We start from the raw sequence: 16,807 nt of genomic DNA on the forward strand, positions 1-16,807 counted from the left end.
TTTCAATTAAGTTATTTTTATTATTTGAACAATGTACTTATTATTTTATTAAATAATTTTACTTCATCACTATATCAATTTGTGTAACAATTCTTTAATAAATATAGATACATCCGGATAACCTAATTATCTTGATGTTCACCATAATTAATATAATAAAACTCATTTATGACTTTATATTAGCGATAATATCATTTTTATTAGTTACAAAATCTTACATGATTGAATAACATTACTACACAAAACAACAACCACATCTCTAAAAAACTAAACCATAGAGACTACTAAATTAGAAAATATAAAATTTTTAATTATTCAATGAAAAAAAAAAACTAAAAAGCACTTATCTATAATATTTTTATTGTTATTTGTCACCGTCAAGATTATGACAAAATCTTAAACATTTATGAAAAAGAAGATAAAAGATTAATATTTATGAAAAAAAACATAAATTAAAAATATCTTAATTAAGTTTTATTATTATTATATTTATTATTATCTATCACAATCGAAAGTATGACATAATCTTAAAAATTTATGAAAACGGTCAAGAAATGTTATACTGTAACATCCTAAAAATACAGTAATGAACCATATAATCGAATAATTACATTTAATAATATAACAGACCAGTCTTACACTATACAAGAACGCACGGTCTCGGCCGAACGACCTTGCAGAAAGAGTTACTATATTTACACAATACATAAGTACGAGTCTGACCGAACGGTTTACAAAAGTCAAATACCGAACGGTCATTCATACAAAGATGAGAAAGTGGCGACAGACCGCCTTATTTCAAAAACTACTCTGAACGTCCTAAGGTTCGGTCTTAACTTCAACTTCTACCAAATTTTCTTCTTCCAGCGTATCTTCCAACAGTGTGTGCCCTTCTGCTCACATCCACAGAGATGATCATTGCAACGACAAGACGAACGTACAAAACAAGACACGACAGGAAACACAGGGTAAGCTTATGTAATTTAATTCATGCATATCGTACATTTCACAAAATCATTTAAACAAAATAAATCAGAGTTCATTCATACAAGTCTAATATACTAGACTGACCGTCCGGACGGTATGAAATCTGTGTAGCTACGACGTTCGTGCACCCGGGTGGTGTAGTAACTGGAATACTCTCATCAGCTGCCACCTGAGGTTAGTCCTATCTGTCCAAAGTACCCCTAAGGACTAGGACCTCCTGCCGTTCCCACACATGACCTACCCCCCTCTACATGAGGACGAGTACTCACGGAACATCAGGATGAATCGACAGGTTAGCATTAGCACAATCATACTTTACAAATTCCAATATTCATACATGAGTCGTTCCTCCCCGGAACGCTCGTCCATAATCAACAACATTTCCATATTACATTTTCTTCATCTTTTATTAATAAACATCTCATTTAATCACCTCGTACAAAGGTTCATGAGTATTCCAAATAACGAACGTTCAACCCGAACTCAAAACTAGGCCGAACACATAGAGCGAGACAGAGATATCTTCAAATTTGAGAATGGATTAAGACCAAAGGTTGACATCGGTTTTAAGAAAGATAGCGAGCACAATAATATATTCCAAGAAACGAACGACCGAACGTCGATTTCAACGTTGAGCCAATTAGATAAACCGACTCTTGAGAACTCCATTTGAACATTAAAATACCAGACCAAGAATAAGGGCTCCAGAGTGAGCGAACCCTAGAGGGCTTGAACGAACGCTCATATAAGGAAATTTAGCTTAAAGAGATAGAACGAATGCCTGGTGTAAGACCAACACTTGCTTATGACGAACACTTGGTATAAGACCAGGTGCCACTAACTTATATAAAAGAAACTTGATAATTATGCCAAGGTACTATTGAAGTAGTATTTAGGAATAACTAAAATATTTCATAGCAGAATATCAAGACAGAACTATGCTTGGCCGAACGCTCAAGCACAGTAATTCGAAGTGTAGACGCTCGTCCTCAACTAGGATTCTTCCCAAATGAAAGAATCCATTACTAACCAAATTCACTATAAAACCGAACGGTCAAGGACCGTTCAGTAACGAACGTATACTTTCTTATGGGAAATCATATCAGGATCATTTATATTCCAACTCATTTATTACATATAGTTTCACACTTTATACATTCATATTTCATACCCTTCAAACATAGAGATATCATATATTTCATACATCATAACATAACTCAGTCATATTTCATTTCCACTTATTAAATAAACGAACGTTCATGTACTACAAACATATCAATCATCATGCATCCAATTCATTCAGTCAACTAACGAATGTTCATACAGTACAATAGCATACAAATTAAATTAAATAAGCTTCCCTTACCTAAGAGCGTGAACGTACGTCCTTCAGACTAAAACTCAGCTTGCCGAACTAAGATCCTTTCTACCCTCAACGCTCAACGACTCTTCGAACCAAAATAAAACAACAGACCAAACTCGTTCAGAATGAAACTAAGGACCCATGCAACCAGAACTTGGTTTGCATGTTTACAAGAACGAACGTTTAAAGACAAGAAAAACTTACCCGTTCAGAATTTGAAACCAATCGGATCAAACTAAAGCTTGGGACGCCGGAAGTGCTCCTACGGTGCCTGAATGGAGATCGGTGTAGAGAAAGAGTGAGTTTTGGTAAAGAGAAGGGGGAGTTTTTAGTGAGAAGAAGGAGAAATGAGAAGTTCAGAGTTTTGGGAAGAAGGGTGCATGCAGAAGAGAGTGAGACGGAAGTTTCAGAAAAATTAGTTTTCTTCCGACGTCAAAAAAAGCGTCCGCTCTTCTGCTGACACCTGCATTCCACTATCTGATTTCTGATCCTCGTTGTTCGACACCTGGCGTCCGTGCAGAGGGGTATTTGGGTGCGTTTTAATGAGGTCTGACAATTACAAACTTATAAAAAAAAATTAAAATATAATATATCCAGCCAATTTTCAGTCGAATAATTAACATACTAACAATTTAACTTATTTAACCTAAAATTATTAGTTTTAATTGAATATATTAAATTAATTTAGTTTTGAAAATAAATTATCTCCTTTAATAAGATTTATTTAGTTTTTATGTGAGACTTAAGTTTAGTCATTTAATTTATTTGAGTTACTTTTTCGCCTTAATAACTATTAACAACTAACACATAATATTATGTATTATAGTAAAAAAACTATAATATATTAATCAAAATTTTCATTTATACATATTTAAATTTATATCCTTACATCAATAAATATCTCACAAACTTAAATAAAAAATACAAAATCTTAGATACTGCAAATACTTAAAAGCAGTTAACAATGTTAACCTAACTAAAAAATATAAAAATATTTATGATATATATATATTCATATTGGTTTAGTTAGGACAGAGAACTACATTTATAGATTTGGAGTATTTGCACAAATATTTTAAGTTTTTATAGGATTGTATTTTTTTATCCATATATAAATCAACTTTAATGTTTTACTTAAAACTAAAGATACGATAATTATATATGGTTTATTGTTATGTTTATTTTATTTTATTCTTTTATTTTTATCTTTCGTCATTTATTTTATTTTTATATTATTACATTATCTTGATTTTTTTAATATTTTATTTTATATTATCTCTAACTCTTTATGTTGTAGTATTTCATTTCTCTATTTAAATGAGTCATATCCAAAATCTATTACACTATCTTTTCCTTCAAAATCATCATTTTCATTTTCCTGAAAACCATTTATGCGGAGAGAGTTAAGTCTAGAGAGAATTGTGTCTTGTTCATTGTTACAAAGTATGGAGGTAGAAAGGAAGATTTCTCAAAGGTCATCATCACCTACTACATGTGCAGATTGGATAAATGGTAATTGTCCAAAGGGTGAAGAATGCCCAAACTTACATTGGTGGGTTAACACAAACAACAACTTTCATATTGATAAGGTAAATTTCTTTCATCCTTTTGCATTAAAATGTTAATAATGATAACATTTTCATACTATGTTCTTTTATTCCAAATTAATTTAGTTTTGAATTAAAAAGATAAATCATATTGTTCACATATAATGTGGCTATTGATGTTATTTTCTATTCACAATAGTAATAATAGAGAATCACAAATAAATAAGATTGAAAAAGTTTTGCATTCTTTTATAATTATAAATTAATCTAGAAATGTTACAATAGGATATGCCGGATGTCATATTTTTTTTACTAAAGAAAAATACGCAAAAAGATTATGGTGAAAGTTTAATTTGGAGTGTTTTATGTCCTTGAAACATGTTTATCTAATAATTTATTTTGACATAAAAATCATCTTTTATTATAATAATAATTATTATTCTTTTATTTTTACTTTCAATTAGATGTCAAAAATTTAAATTTTCATTTGATTTTTTAACATTGTTATATTTGTAATTTATTTATCAATTGGTGAACAAACATTTTTTTTTCAGAGAGATAATTCAAGTTTTACAAGATTAGTTTGTTGGATACCACCTCCAAAAGGATATGTTAAAATTAACTGTGATGGAGCTTACATTTGGGATGGAAAAAAGGCCGCTGCAGGAGGTGTTATCAGAGATTCTCAGGGTGATTTTCTTTTTGCCTTCTCAAGTGTGTTAAAAGTTGATTCAGCAGCAGAAGCTGAATTATTTGCAATCAAGCTTGGAATGGAAATAGGAATATCAATGGGACATAAAAATTTGATCGTTGAAAGTGATTCATTAACCGCTATCCAACTTATTAACGGGAGAGTCATCCACCAAAAACATCCATTTTATGCTCTTGTTTCTTCAATAATACAGATGGGTGCCAGAGTTGATTACATTACTTGGAATCATGTATTTAGAGAGACCAATTCGGTGGCAGATGGTCTTGCTAAATATGGACTATCGTTATCTTCAAAATCACCTGTTATACTTTTTAAATTTCCTCCAAATTTTCTTCTTTTACCTTTATATGCGGATAAAATTGGAACAATGTATTATCGTTAAATGTATTTTCTTCTCAGATTGTAGATGAGAATATTTTATAATAAAATTCTTTTCTTCCATATTTGTTGTATTCTACATTTCTTTTATTTTAAATATTCTTTTATTTTCTGGCGATGTGTCTGGCCATGGGCGTCACTCCTACCGCTCCGGTCTTCTTTCATTATTTCGAAGTCCGCCCTTCTCCCTCTGGTGGTTGGGTATCCTTCACGTCAGTTCAGGATAGGACCCTGTTCCGCCCCTTCTCTGATTCCTTCAAAAATTTTAAACAACATTATTTCAAAATAATCATTGACAAATCCGGCCGCCATGAATTTTATGATGGTGAAGGGAAGCCGCTGGTCCCGTTTTACTGGACGAGAGACCCTCGGCGAATAAAGGCGACTTCCGTAGGGGCCTTAACAGCGCCCGACCTAGAGGCCGTGCGTACCATCAATGCCCTCCCCCGCCGGATCTCCGCCCGTCACCTGGTCGAATGCCTTAGTCTTGAGGATTGTGGACAAAAGGCGTTCGGTATGGTCTTGTTATATTGGGTGTGTTTGTCTTTCGTATACTGACGTTAATTTTTCTGAATTGCTTTGTTTCTTGCAGAACTGATGACGACTTCGGGCCCCCGCAAATCCAACTTTATGGGCACTCGGAAGAAGTCTGGGGCCAGTTCGTCGACCGCTCGGACGACGATTGTTCCAAACGTGCCCCGTCCTCCTCCTGTAGGGCGATCTTCTTCGGGCGGTCGCCATCCGACCGTATGCCTAGCTCCGAAGGTAGGAGTCCCCCCTGCTGATAAGACCGGGGGTTCAGGCATCAAGGTGCCGGGTCCCGATCCCCGACCAGAATCGGAGGCCGTCCAAGTGGCCCCGTCATCAGAGGCGGCCGCTGCCTCCGTTGATCCCTTGATACGCAAAAGAAAAGATCACGCTGCTGAGGGACGTAAAGACAAGGAGGGCTCCTCGTCTCGATCAGCTTCGAAGAAGGCCCGCAAGGGCAAAGACAAAGAGAAAGATCGGGAGAAAGTCCCGGCCGTTCCCTTGCCGGGCGGCATCTTCAGCCCAGAGTTTAGCATGAGCAATCGGGCTAAGTTCCATATGAGCTCCTCCCAACGGGCGCTCATTGAGCCTCTTTCTGAGTTAGAGCTGACGAATGCCATGTTGGAGATGTCTACTCGGACGTCCGCCCTGGCCTGGTATTTAAAGGAGTTTGCTGATCGACCGGGATTGGCGGAGGTTCAAGCTGCTTTGAACGCCGAGAAGAAGAACTCGGCCTCTCTCCAGCTGGCTATGGAGCAGATGGTCCTTAATCAAGATGAGTACGACAAGAAGATCGAGCAGCTGGAGGCCGATCTTGAGGAGTCGAAGAGGGAGGCCGCCGAAAGTTTGGCAGCCGCCCAGGGCGAGCGAGAACGTCTGGCCGAGGAAGGACGTCAACTGAAGGCGGAGGTTACTTGCCTAAAGGATGCCGAAGCCGAGCGTATCAAGGCAAACGAGGCCCTTACCCAGGACGTTGCCAAGGCCAAAGAGAAGATTGCTGAGTTGGAGTCAACAGTCATGTTTGAACATGAGGAAGGTTTCAACAAGGCCCTTCGCCAAGTGTCCCTTTTGGCAGGCATTCCCGAGCCATACTCTCTTGGTGTTGATATTGAGAAGGACGTTTTTTATGGCGTCCTGGTGGATCTGAATGCTGCCGAGGAGGATGAGCCGGTCGAGGAGGCCGGTGCCGGGGGAGATAGTTAAGATTTCTTTTACTTTGGTTTCTTGTCGGTGCCGCCCGCCCAACGTTTTGGATTGTCCAGAGGTTGGCCGGGCGGTCCTTTTGTAAATCTGGGCGCGTTTTAGCGCGAGTGATTAATACACAAGGGTTCTCTTATAATTTCGTATGTTTCATTATTCGCGCATTTAGTCCTTTCGGTGGGGGTGTTCCCCTTATAAAATGAATTGAAATTCCATTCATGGCCCGGCCTTTATTCGGGCGGACGGTTCCAGTTGAGAGTTGTTCCCGGAAGAACACTCTAAGTTATTCCCGGAGGAAAACTTTCGCCTTGGTCTTTATGGGGGGGACGATCCCAGTTGAGAGTTGTTCCCGGAAGAACACTCTAAGTTATTCCCGGAGGAAAACTTTCGCCTTGGTCTTTATGGGGCGGACGCTCCCAGTTGAGAGTTGTTCCCGGAAGAACACTCTAAGTTATTCCCGGAGGAAAACTTTCGCCTTGGTCTTTATGGGGCGGACGGTCCCAGTTGAGAGTTGTTCTCGGAAGAACACTCTAAGTTATTCCCGGAGGAAAACTTTCGCCTTGGTCTTTGTGGGGCGGACGGTCCCAGTTGATAGTTGTTCCCGGAAGAACACTCTAAGTTATTCCCGGTGGGAGACCCTTTGCCAACTTAATCTTTGCAGAATGAAATTACTGTTGTATGAGAAATATCCTGTCATTCATTCATATGAAATAACTGTTCATGTCATCAACATATTGAATTTAGCTAAAATAAAATTTTAGGTGCGTGGCGTTCCAAGTGTTGGGGATGGGGCGTCCGTCCATCCGTTCCAATCTGTACGCCCCGTTTCCTAGGGCCTCCATTATTCGAAACGGCCCTTCCCATTTGGCGGCAAACTTTCCATGCGCTGGGTTTCGACGGGCGTCACCCGCTTTTCTCCACACCAGGTCCCCTGGCAGGAAGCTCCTTGGCCGGACTTTAGAGTTGTATTTTCTTTCAACCATGCGCTTGCATGCTTCGGCCCTTAATACCGCTCGGTCTCGCCGTTCATCCAGAGAATCTAGTTCGATTCTCAATTCTTGGTCGTTGAGGTGTAGGTCTTCAACCTGTCGCCTTAACGATGGTTCGCCCAGCTCGACTGGCAACATAGCATCAGTACCATAAGTTAAGTTAAAGGGGGTTTCGCCTGTGGTCCCGTGAGGCGTGCATCTATACGCCTAGAGGACTTCGGGTAACTCGTCCACCCACGCTCCCTTCCTTTCTCCTAAACGTCGCTTAAGCTCCGAGACTATGGTCTTATTCATCGCTTCTGTTTGCCCGTTCGTCTGGGGGTGCTCTACTGAGCTGGTAACGTGCTTAATCCCCAATCCCTTGAAGAATTCGGCGAGTTTCTTGTCGATAAACTGCCGACCGTTATCCGTAATGATAGATCGAGGGAGGCCAAAACGACATATCATCTTCTAGCAGAACTTCTGGACCTGGGCGGCCGTGATGGTTGCCAGGGGCTCGGCCTCTACCCATTTGGTGAAGTAATCCACCGCCACCAGGAGGAACTTCTTCTGAGCCCGCCCTACTGGGAACGGTCCTACGATGTCCATACCCCATTGGGCGAACGGCCAGGGGGATGAGATTGAATGTAATGCGTGCGGCGGTAGGTGGGAGTTGTTGGAATGCTCTTGGCAACGGATGCATTTTTGGACGAACGCCCTGACGTCTGCTTCCATGGTAGGCCAGTAATATCCGGCCCTCAGTAGCCGGGCTTTTAGCGTCTGCCAACCTGTATGAAGGCCGCAAATGCCATTGTGGAGCTCGTCCATAACGTAATGTGCTTCTGCCTCTCCCAAGCATTTAAGAAGGGGGGAGGAGAATCGTCTTCGATACAAGTCGTCCCCCACCACAAGATACCGAGCGACCTTCTTGGCTTCGCTCGGTCGTACCGTCCGTCCTTCGTCCTGGCGGGTCATGACTTCTCTGATTTCCGTGCGCCAATCTTTCCCTTCGCCGGACACCGCCGAACACTCCACTGAAGGCTGAAGTAGAACTTGCCGCACGACAGTAGTTAATTGTCCCTTTTCTTTTTCAGAACTGAGCTTAGACAGTATGTCAGCCCTCGTGTTCTGTTCCCTGGGGATGTGTTGTATGTCAACCTTATCGAACGCTTTTGCGAGCTCCGTTGCTCGTTGGTAATACCGCAATAGACGCTCCTCCCGGACTTGGAAGTTGCCATTCATTTGGCCTACTAGTAGCTCTGAGTCTGTCCGGCAGGTTATCTTCCTTGCCCCCATGTCTTTCCCCAGCTCGAGGCCGGCCACTAGGGCCTCATACTCGGCCTGATTGTTGGATACTTTGAAATTGAAGATCAGGGAGTGTTCTAGTAAGAATCCATTGGGGCCTTCGAGGACGATGCCGGCTCCGCTAATCGATCGACCGGACGCTCCATCCACATACAAGTTCCACTCGTCCTGGCCGGACGGTGGTAGCTCGGCCGCGAAATCCGCTAAGTGTTGGCCTTTGACCGACCCTCTCGGCTCATATCGTAAGCCGAATTCTGAGAGTTCTACCGCCCATGCCACCATCCGCCCGGCTAAGTCCGGCTTTCTGAGGATCTTGGAGATAGGGAAGTCGGTCCTGACTATGACCTGGTGACTTTGGAAGTAAGGGCGGAGCCTTCGAGACGCGTTTAACAAGGCCAACGCCACCTTTTCTACTCGTTGATAACGGGTTTCGGCGTCTAGGAGCGTTCGACTCACAAAGTAAATTAGCCTCGCCTGAGGCTGTTCCTGCATCAACACGGCACTAATGGCCGTCTCTGATACCCCCAGAAAAATGTGTAAGTCTCCTCCTGCTACCGGGCGGTTCACGACCGGCGGGTTGACAAGGATGGTTTTTACATCCTGAAACGCTCGTTCGCACTCGTCGTCCCATACCGGGCCGGCTCCTTTCTTCAGTTTCCACAGGACCGGTCTCATTCTTTCCGCCAGCTTGGGGATAAATCGCGACAAGGCAGTGAGGCGTCCGACCAGTCTTTGGATTTCCTTAAGGGTGGCCGGACTTTGCATTTGCAGTATCGCGTCACACCTGTCCGGGTTAGCCTCAATCCCCCTGGATGTCAACATGAAGCCCAAGAACTTTCCGGCAGCTACCCCAAATGTACACTTGGCGGGGTTTAAGCGCATGCCGAATTTCCTTACTTGGCGAAACACCTCTTCAAGGTCCTTAATGTGTTCCTCTCCATCCGAGGACCGGACTACCATGTCATCCACATACACGTCCATGCACTGGCCTATCTGTTCCCGGAAGATCCTGTCCATCAGGCGTTGGTATGTCGCCCCCGCGTTCTTCAGGCCAAATGGCATTACTTCATAACAGAAGTTAGCTTTTTCCGTGATGAACGCCGTTTTTTCGACGTCCGGCCCATACATTGGTATTTGGTTATACCCGGAGTAAGCATCCAAGAAACTTAAAACTCGATGCCCGGATGCGCCGTCAACCAGGGCGTCTATGCTGGGTAAGGGGTGAGAGTCTTTGGGGCAAGCTTTGTTCAAGTCCGTGTAATCAGTGCACATGCGCCACTTCCCACTTGCTTTTTTCACCATTACTACGTTAGCCAACCACGTAGTATATGTGACCTCTCGGACAAACCCAGCTTCCTTCAATTTCCTCACTTCCTCTTGAACGACCTCTCGTTTTTCTTCGCCCATCCTCCGCTTCTTCTGTGCGACCGGGCGGGCGTCTTTGAAGAGTGAGAGTTTGTGGCACATGACCGCGGGATGGATCCCCGGCATGTCGGCCGCCGTCCAGGCAAATAAATCTCTATTTTTCCATAGGATTGCCCTCAACTCCTTCTCCAAGCCAGGATTCATTTCTCTGGCGATGACGGTCGTCTGGGTAGGATCCCTACCTATTAAAACAGGTTGGGTGTCTCCCATCGGTTCGAGGCGGTCCTCCGTGTTCGTCCTGGGATCGAGATCCGCCATGGCTACCTCCGAACCGACCGCCCTCCGCTTCGATTGCCGGGTGTGCAACTTCAATCCCGCGGCATAGCACTCTCGGGCCGTCTTTTGATTCGCCCGAACAGTGCATATAGCCCCCTTCTCGGAGGGATACTTCATCGTGAGGTGGGGCGTCAAGACAATTGCTTCGAACGCGTTCAAGCATGGCCGTCCGAGTAATGCATTGTACGAGGTGTTAGCCTCGACCAGCAGATATCGAACCCTTTTCTCCTCACTGGAACGGCCGGTTCCCAACCTCGTCCTCAACTCCAAATATCCTCTGGTATCAACCCTTTCTCCTGCAAACCCCACTATTTGCCCGTCATACGGGACGATAAGGTCCTCCGAGATGTCCATTTGCAGGAAAGTCTTCTAGTAAAGGAGGTTGACCGAACTTCCCTGGTCGACCAGGACTTTGCTGATTCCGTACCGCGCTATCTCGGCGGTTATGACCATCGGATCGTCCTGATCGGGATCAGGTGCGTGGAAATCTTCGTCCGAGAAAGTGATAGGCGGCATGGTGCGGCGTGGCTGGTCTACCAAATGTACCGATTGGAGGGCTCGTATACGGCGCTTACGAGCCGAAGAGGAAGATCCTCCCCCCGCGAACCCTCCAGAAATTGTGTTGATGTGTCCCCGCAGGGGGCGTTCTCGACTTCGGCTGCGGCTGCGGCTGGGCCGCCGCTCTGAGCGAGGTCGCTCAGCCCTTGAATTCCTCGGCCTGTCCGAACGGTAAGCCGATCGTTGGGCAGGTCGGTCGGCCGGTAGTGGAGGGCGCTCATCGCGGATGTACCTTTTCAGCTTTCCCGCCCGGATGAGCTCCTCTATTTTATCCTTAAGGGCCGCGCATTCCTCAGTGGTGTGACCCATATTCTTGTGATAAGCGCAGTGCTTGCTTCCGTCTGCTCCCTTCGGAGTTGGACACCTTTCCGGCTCCCGGATCAGGTCCGCGCTAAGCGCCTCCCTCAAGATCTTCTCCCTGGGGGTGTTCAGGGGAGTGTACTGCTGGAAGCGAGGTCCCTTTTTCTGTTCATTGCGCCTAGGGCCGGACGGTCTTCCCGCCGAGGTAGCAGGCTTACCACCGTCCGTTCTTTCTCCCCTAGCCTCCTGGTTCTCCCTCTTGTACGAGAGCTTCATCTCCTCCACCCTTATTTCGTGTGCCGCTCGCTCTCTCAGCTCCTCCATCGTCTTGGGCGCTCGCCTGCAAACACTATCCTTAAACGGCCCTAGTTTGAGAGCCGGTAAGATATAGTGGAGGGCAAGCTCTGGCGTCAGACTTTTCACGCGCCGGACGGTTTTTTGGTACCTATCCATAAACGTCCGCAGTGTCTCATCCTTCCCTTGCTTGAGGGTCATTAATTCGAAGACAGTCAAGTCTTGGGCACTACTTGCTGCGAATTGTTTGACGAATAGCTGTTTCAACCCAGCAAAGTTGTCTATGGAATTAGGAGGGAGGGCGTTGAACCATTCCAATGCTTCGTCCTCCAGCGAAAGAGAGAACGCTCGGCACCAAATGGTGTCATTGCCCGTTCTGAATGCCATTGCATTTGAGAACGTCTTTATATGGGACTCGGGGTCCGTCGTCCCATTATACATCTTGAATTGTGGAGCCACAAATTGTTCCGAAATTTGGACGTTCATTATGTTTTGGGTGAATGGAAGTAACAAAGTGGACGGGGGTTCCGACTTTACTATCATCCGTCCGTCCTCGGCGGCGCTCTCTGCATGCACCGATTTAACTTTACTTCCCTCCGCCTCGGACCCGGTAGGCCTCCAGGTGCTATCACGCTCGGTGTCTTGGGGCGTACGTTCTTCCGCCGTCGCCTTTCCTTTATCCTTCGCTCGCTCCTCTCCTCCATCCGCCCTTCCAACCTCCCGGGCTATCCGGGCTTCACAATTCGTCCTCGTGACGTTGTTGCATTTCATCCATTTTTTGCTGTAGGGCTCGGATCATCTCAACGGGGTCGTCCATGCTCATGTTTCTCGTGGTCACCATTGGGTTTTTAAAATCACACGGCCCCACGGTGGGCGCCAAATGTTTCGGATGTGCAGGACTGTGTTGCTCCAAGTCTCCAAATTCTCCTGTGGTCTTGTTTCGATGTCGGGTCCTCTCCTCAAGGCTTAGCTCTCTTCTTGTTCCTGAGGGGTGGAGACCTGCAAAAGACTCTCCGATGCCAAAGTCAGTTTCAGAGCAATGGCTTTTCTCAGGGATGGCAATAAATATGCATTCAATGTAACCTATCTAGCATTCACCGTGGACCTGTATTTATAGTTTTTGCTATGGGCTTGGGATTAGTGAAAAGTTAATCACGGCCCAAAATAGCCCAATAGCTTCTAAAATCTACTTACCTCCAAACCAGATTAATTTACCTAAACCACAACGATTAGTGATTTGGCCGGTCAATGAGGTACGGGCGTCCGCCCACGTGATATGGGCGTCCGCCTTACCCCATTCGATCCTTCACATTTATTTAAGAGGTAATCTTCCAAGCCTCTAATATCGGGGAAGGCGGACGGTCGTTGGCCCTTTGGGTGACTCGGGGCACTAAACTGGGCGGACGGCCATCTACTTGGGCGTCCTTCCGTACGGCGTCCGGCACTCCCTGGTACATAAGCCCCTCAAGTCCTAGTGCACGTAGTGGACGTAGGATTTTGAATAACCTCTAAAACAAGAAAAGATTTGACGTAGTGGCCATACGTATTTTCCAGACGTTTCGTCTCTCGGCCTTTTCTTGAAGAACACTTTTTGTGAGCGTAGAGAGTGCGAGGTTATCTTGTGGTGATAGAATTCCCTGTGAGTTCTTCAAAGTTTCTCTCACAAACAGAGGTTCTATCCAGTTGGGCGGACGGGCATTTAGTTCTTTGGGTGACGTGGGCACCGAAACGGGCGGACGGCCATCTACTTGGGCGTCCTTCCGTACGGCGTCCGGCACTCCCTGGTACAATAACTATTAACAACTAACACATAATATTATGTATTATAGTAAAAAAACTATAATATATTAATCAAAATTTTCATTTATACATATTTAAATTTATATCCTTACAGCAATAAATATCTCACAAACTTAAATAAAAAATACAAAATCTTAGATACTGCAAATACTTAAAAGCAGTTAACAATGTTAACCTAACTAAAAAATATAAAAATATTTATGATATATATATATATATATATATATATATATATATATATATATATATATATATATATATATATATATATATATATATATATATATATATTGGTTTAGTTAGACAGAGAACTACATTTATAGATTTGGAGTATTTGCACAAATATTTTAAGTTTTTATAGGATTGTATTTTTTTATCCATATATAAATCAACTTTAATGTTTTACTTAAAACTAAAGATACGATAATTATATATGGTTTATTGTTATGTTTATTTTATTTTATTCTTTTATTTTTATCTTTCGTCATTTATTTTATTTTTATATTATTACATTATCTTGATTTTTTTAATATTTTATTTTATATTATCTCTAACTCTTTATGTTGTAGTATTTCATTTCTCTATTTAAATGAGTCATATCCAAAATCTATTACACTATCTTTTCCTTCAAAATCATCATTTTCATTTTCCTGAAAACCATTTATGCGGAGAGAGTTAAGTCTAGAGAGAATTGTGTCTTGTTCATTGTTACAAAGTATGGAGGTAGAAAGGAAGATTTCTCAAAGGTCATCATCACCTACTACATGTGCAGATTGGATAAATGGTAATTGTCCAAAGGGTGAAGAATGCCCAAACTTACATTGGTGGGTTAACACAAACAACAACTTTCATATTGATAAGGTAAATTTCTTTCATCCTTTTGCATTAAAATGTTAATAATGATAACATTTTCATACTATGTTCTTTTATTCCAAATTAATTTAGTTTTGAATTAAAAAGATAAATCATATTGTTCACATATAATGTGGCTATTGATGTTATTTTCTATTCACAATAGTAATAATAGAGAATCACACATAAATAAGATCAAAAAAGTTTTGCATTCTTTTATAATTATAAATTAATCTAGAAATGTTACAATAGGATATGCCGGATGTCATATTTTTTTACTAAAGAAATATACGCAAAAAGATTATGGTGAAAGTTTAATTTGGAGTGTTTTATGTCCTTGAAACATGTTTATCTAGTAATTTATTTTGACATAAAAATCATCTTTTATTATAATAATAATTATTATTCTTTTATTTTTACTTTCAATTAGATGTCAAAAATTTAAATTTTCATTTGATTTTTTAACTTTGTTATATTTGTAATTTATTTATCAATTGGTGATTTTTTTTTTCAGAGAGATAATTCAAGTTTTACAAGATTAGTTTGTTGGATACCACCTCCAAAAGGATATGTTAAAATTAACTGCGATGGAGCTTACACTTGGGATGGAAAAAAGGTCGCTGCAGGAGGTGTTATCAGAGATTCTCAGGGTGATTTTCTTTTTGCCTTCTCAAGTGTGTTAAAAGTTGATTCAGCAGCAGAAGCTGAATTATTTGCAATCAAGCTTGGAATGGAAATAGGAATATCAATGGGACATAAAAATTTGATCGTTGAAAGTGATTCATTAACCGCTATCCAACTTATTAACGGGAGAGTCATCCACCAAAAACATCCATTTTATGCTCTTGTTTCTTCAATAATACAGATGGGTGCCAGAGTTGATTACATTACTTGGAATCATGTATTTAGAGAGACCAATTCGGTGGCAGATGGTCTTGCTAAATATGGACTATCGTTATCTTCAAAATCACCTGTTATACTTTTTAAATTTCCTCCAAATTTTTTTCTTTTACCTTTATGTGCGGATAAAATTGGAACAATGTATTATCGTTAAATGTATTTTCTTCTCAGATTGTAGATGAGAATATTTTATAATAAAATTCTTTTCTTCCATATTTGTTGTATTCTACATTTCTTTTATTTTAAATATTCTAAAGCATAATAACTAGTTATTTTATTATTATTTTTAATTAATTATATCGTTATTATATGGTCAACCTCCAAGTAAAAATAATAGAAAAAAAGAAAAAAATACAATTAATTTCAAAATAAAGAAAGATAAAATACAAAAATAAAAATTATACAAAATATATTTATTAATTTGAGAAATAACATATGTAATTATGTGTATTTAGTTTTATTTTATTTTGTTTCAGTTTAGCTTAATTTATTTTATTTTAATTTATTGTGTTTTATTTTAGTTCATCTTTTTTATCTTATCCCATGTTTACTTTTATTTGTTTCTTAAAGAAATGGTGAGAAAATGAAAAGAACGATTGAAGTGAAGTAGAAAGAGAGGTCAAGGCTCTCCACACTATCAACCCTTTCGAGGCAAACCCAAAACCCTATATTAATTTCTTAATGTCTTTTGAAAGGTGAGGATCAAATACATCTTGGTTTTTGAAGTGAAGTAGAAAAGGTCATATCTTGGTTTTTGAAAGGAAAATATATTCATAAAACTTAATGTCTTTAGAAAAGAAAATTTCTAACTGTAGTAGTGACCTTAGGACTAAATATATGTCTACGTGAAAGAAGAATTGAAGCATAAATAATCAATTAGTTTATCTTATAAAACTTCATATGGAGATATATTATCCGAAATAGAACTAGGAAAAAAAATAATTTTAACACCCACCTCAAAATTTTGTAGGAATATTAAAATGAAACGTGAGGATCGAGCAATGTTTAAAATATGTAAATATTCTCTTTCTGCCACGGTGTTTTATTAAGGTCTTTTACCACAAGAAAACTAATGTATAACACCTTTATTATAAAGAAAAATCTTTGAAATAATTTTTTTTTATCATTATCTGACTGAAAAAATTTAATAGTGGTGTTAACCTGAGTTTCAACATATGAGAAAAATCGAGGAATAAGTTTGTTATAATCATATTTGTTTTTAAGCACATATAAATCCAAATCAAATATTATTTTTTATCATCAACTAAATGGAGAAAATAGCAAAATTCTTGATATGTAGGATGTTTAAAGTCCCTTATAATGAATGAAATAAAAGAATTAATGAAAATGGTAGTATTTTTGCTTAGAAAGTTCAAAGTGCTACAATAATACGTCGACTAATCAAACTTAAAGG

General features: G+C 40.8%; 2 protein-coding genes across 2 annotated transcripts; both read right to left on the reverse strand.

Moving 5' to 3' along the window:
- Positions 1 to 8,154: 8,154 nt before the first annotated feature.
- LOC124840734 (uncharacterized) lies at positions 8,155 to 11,043 on the reverse strand. The gene has a single exon (XM_047316846.1). The coding sequence runs from the start codon at positions 11,041 to 11,043 to the stop codon at positions 8,155 to 8,157; it is 2,889 nt and encodes a 962-aa protein (XP_047172802.1).
- A 15-nt stretch (positions 11,044 to 11,058) lies between these two features.
- Positions 11,059 to 12,612, reverse strand: LOC124840735 (uncharacterized). The gene has a single exon (XM_047316847.2). It carries the CDS (start codon positions 12,610 to 12,612, stop codon positions 11,059 to 11,061), a length of 1,554 nt encoding a protein of 517 aa, XP_047172803.2.
- Between the last annotated feature and the right edge of the window lie 4,195 nt (positions 12,613 to 16,807).

Source organism: Vigna umbellata, chromosome 1, assembly GCF_029865625.1.
Source record: "Vigna umbellata cultivar VRB3 chromosome 1, Vumbellata_1.0, whole genome shotgun sequence".
Lineage (NCBI taxonomy): Eukaryota > Viridiplantae > Streptophyta > Magnoliopsida > Fabales > Fabaceae > Vigna > Vigna umbellata.

Bases quoted from the DNA above. Each gene is read 5' to 3' on its own strand.
- LOC124840735 (XM_047316847.2), bottom strand. From the start codon at position 12,612: ATGAAATGCAACAACGTCACGAGGACGAATTGTGAAGCCCGGATAGCC.
- LOC124840734 (XM_047316846.1), bottom strand. From the start codon at position 11,043: ATGGACATCTCGGAGGACCTTATCGTCCCGTATGACGGGCAAATAGTG.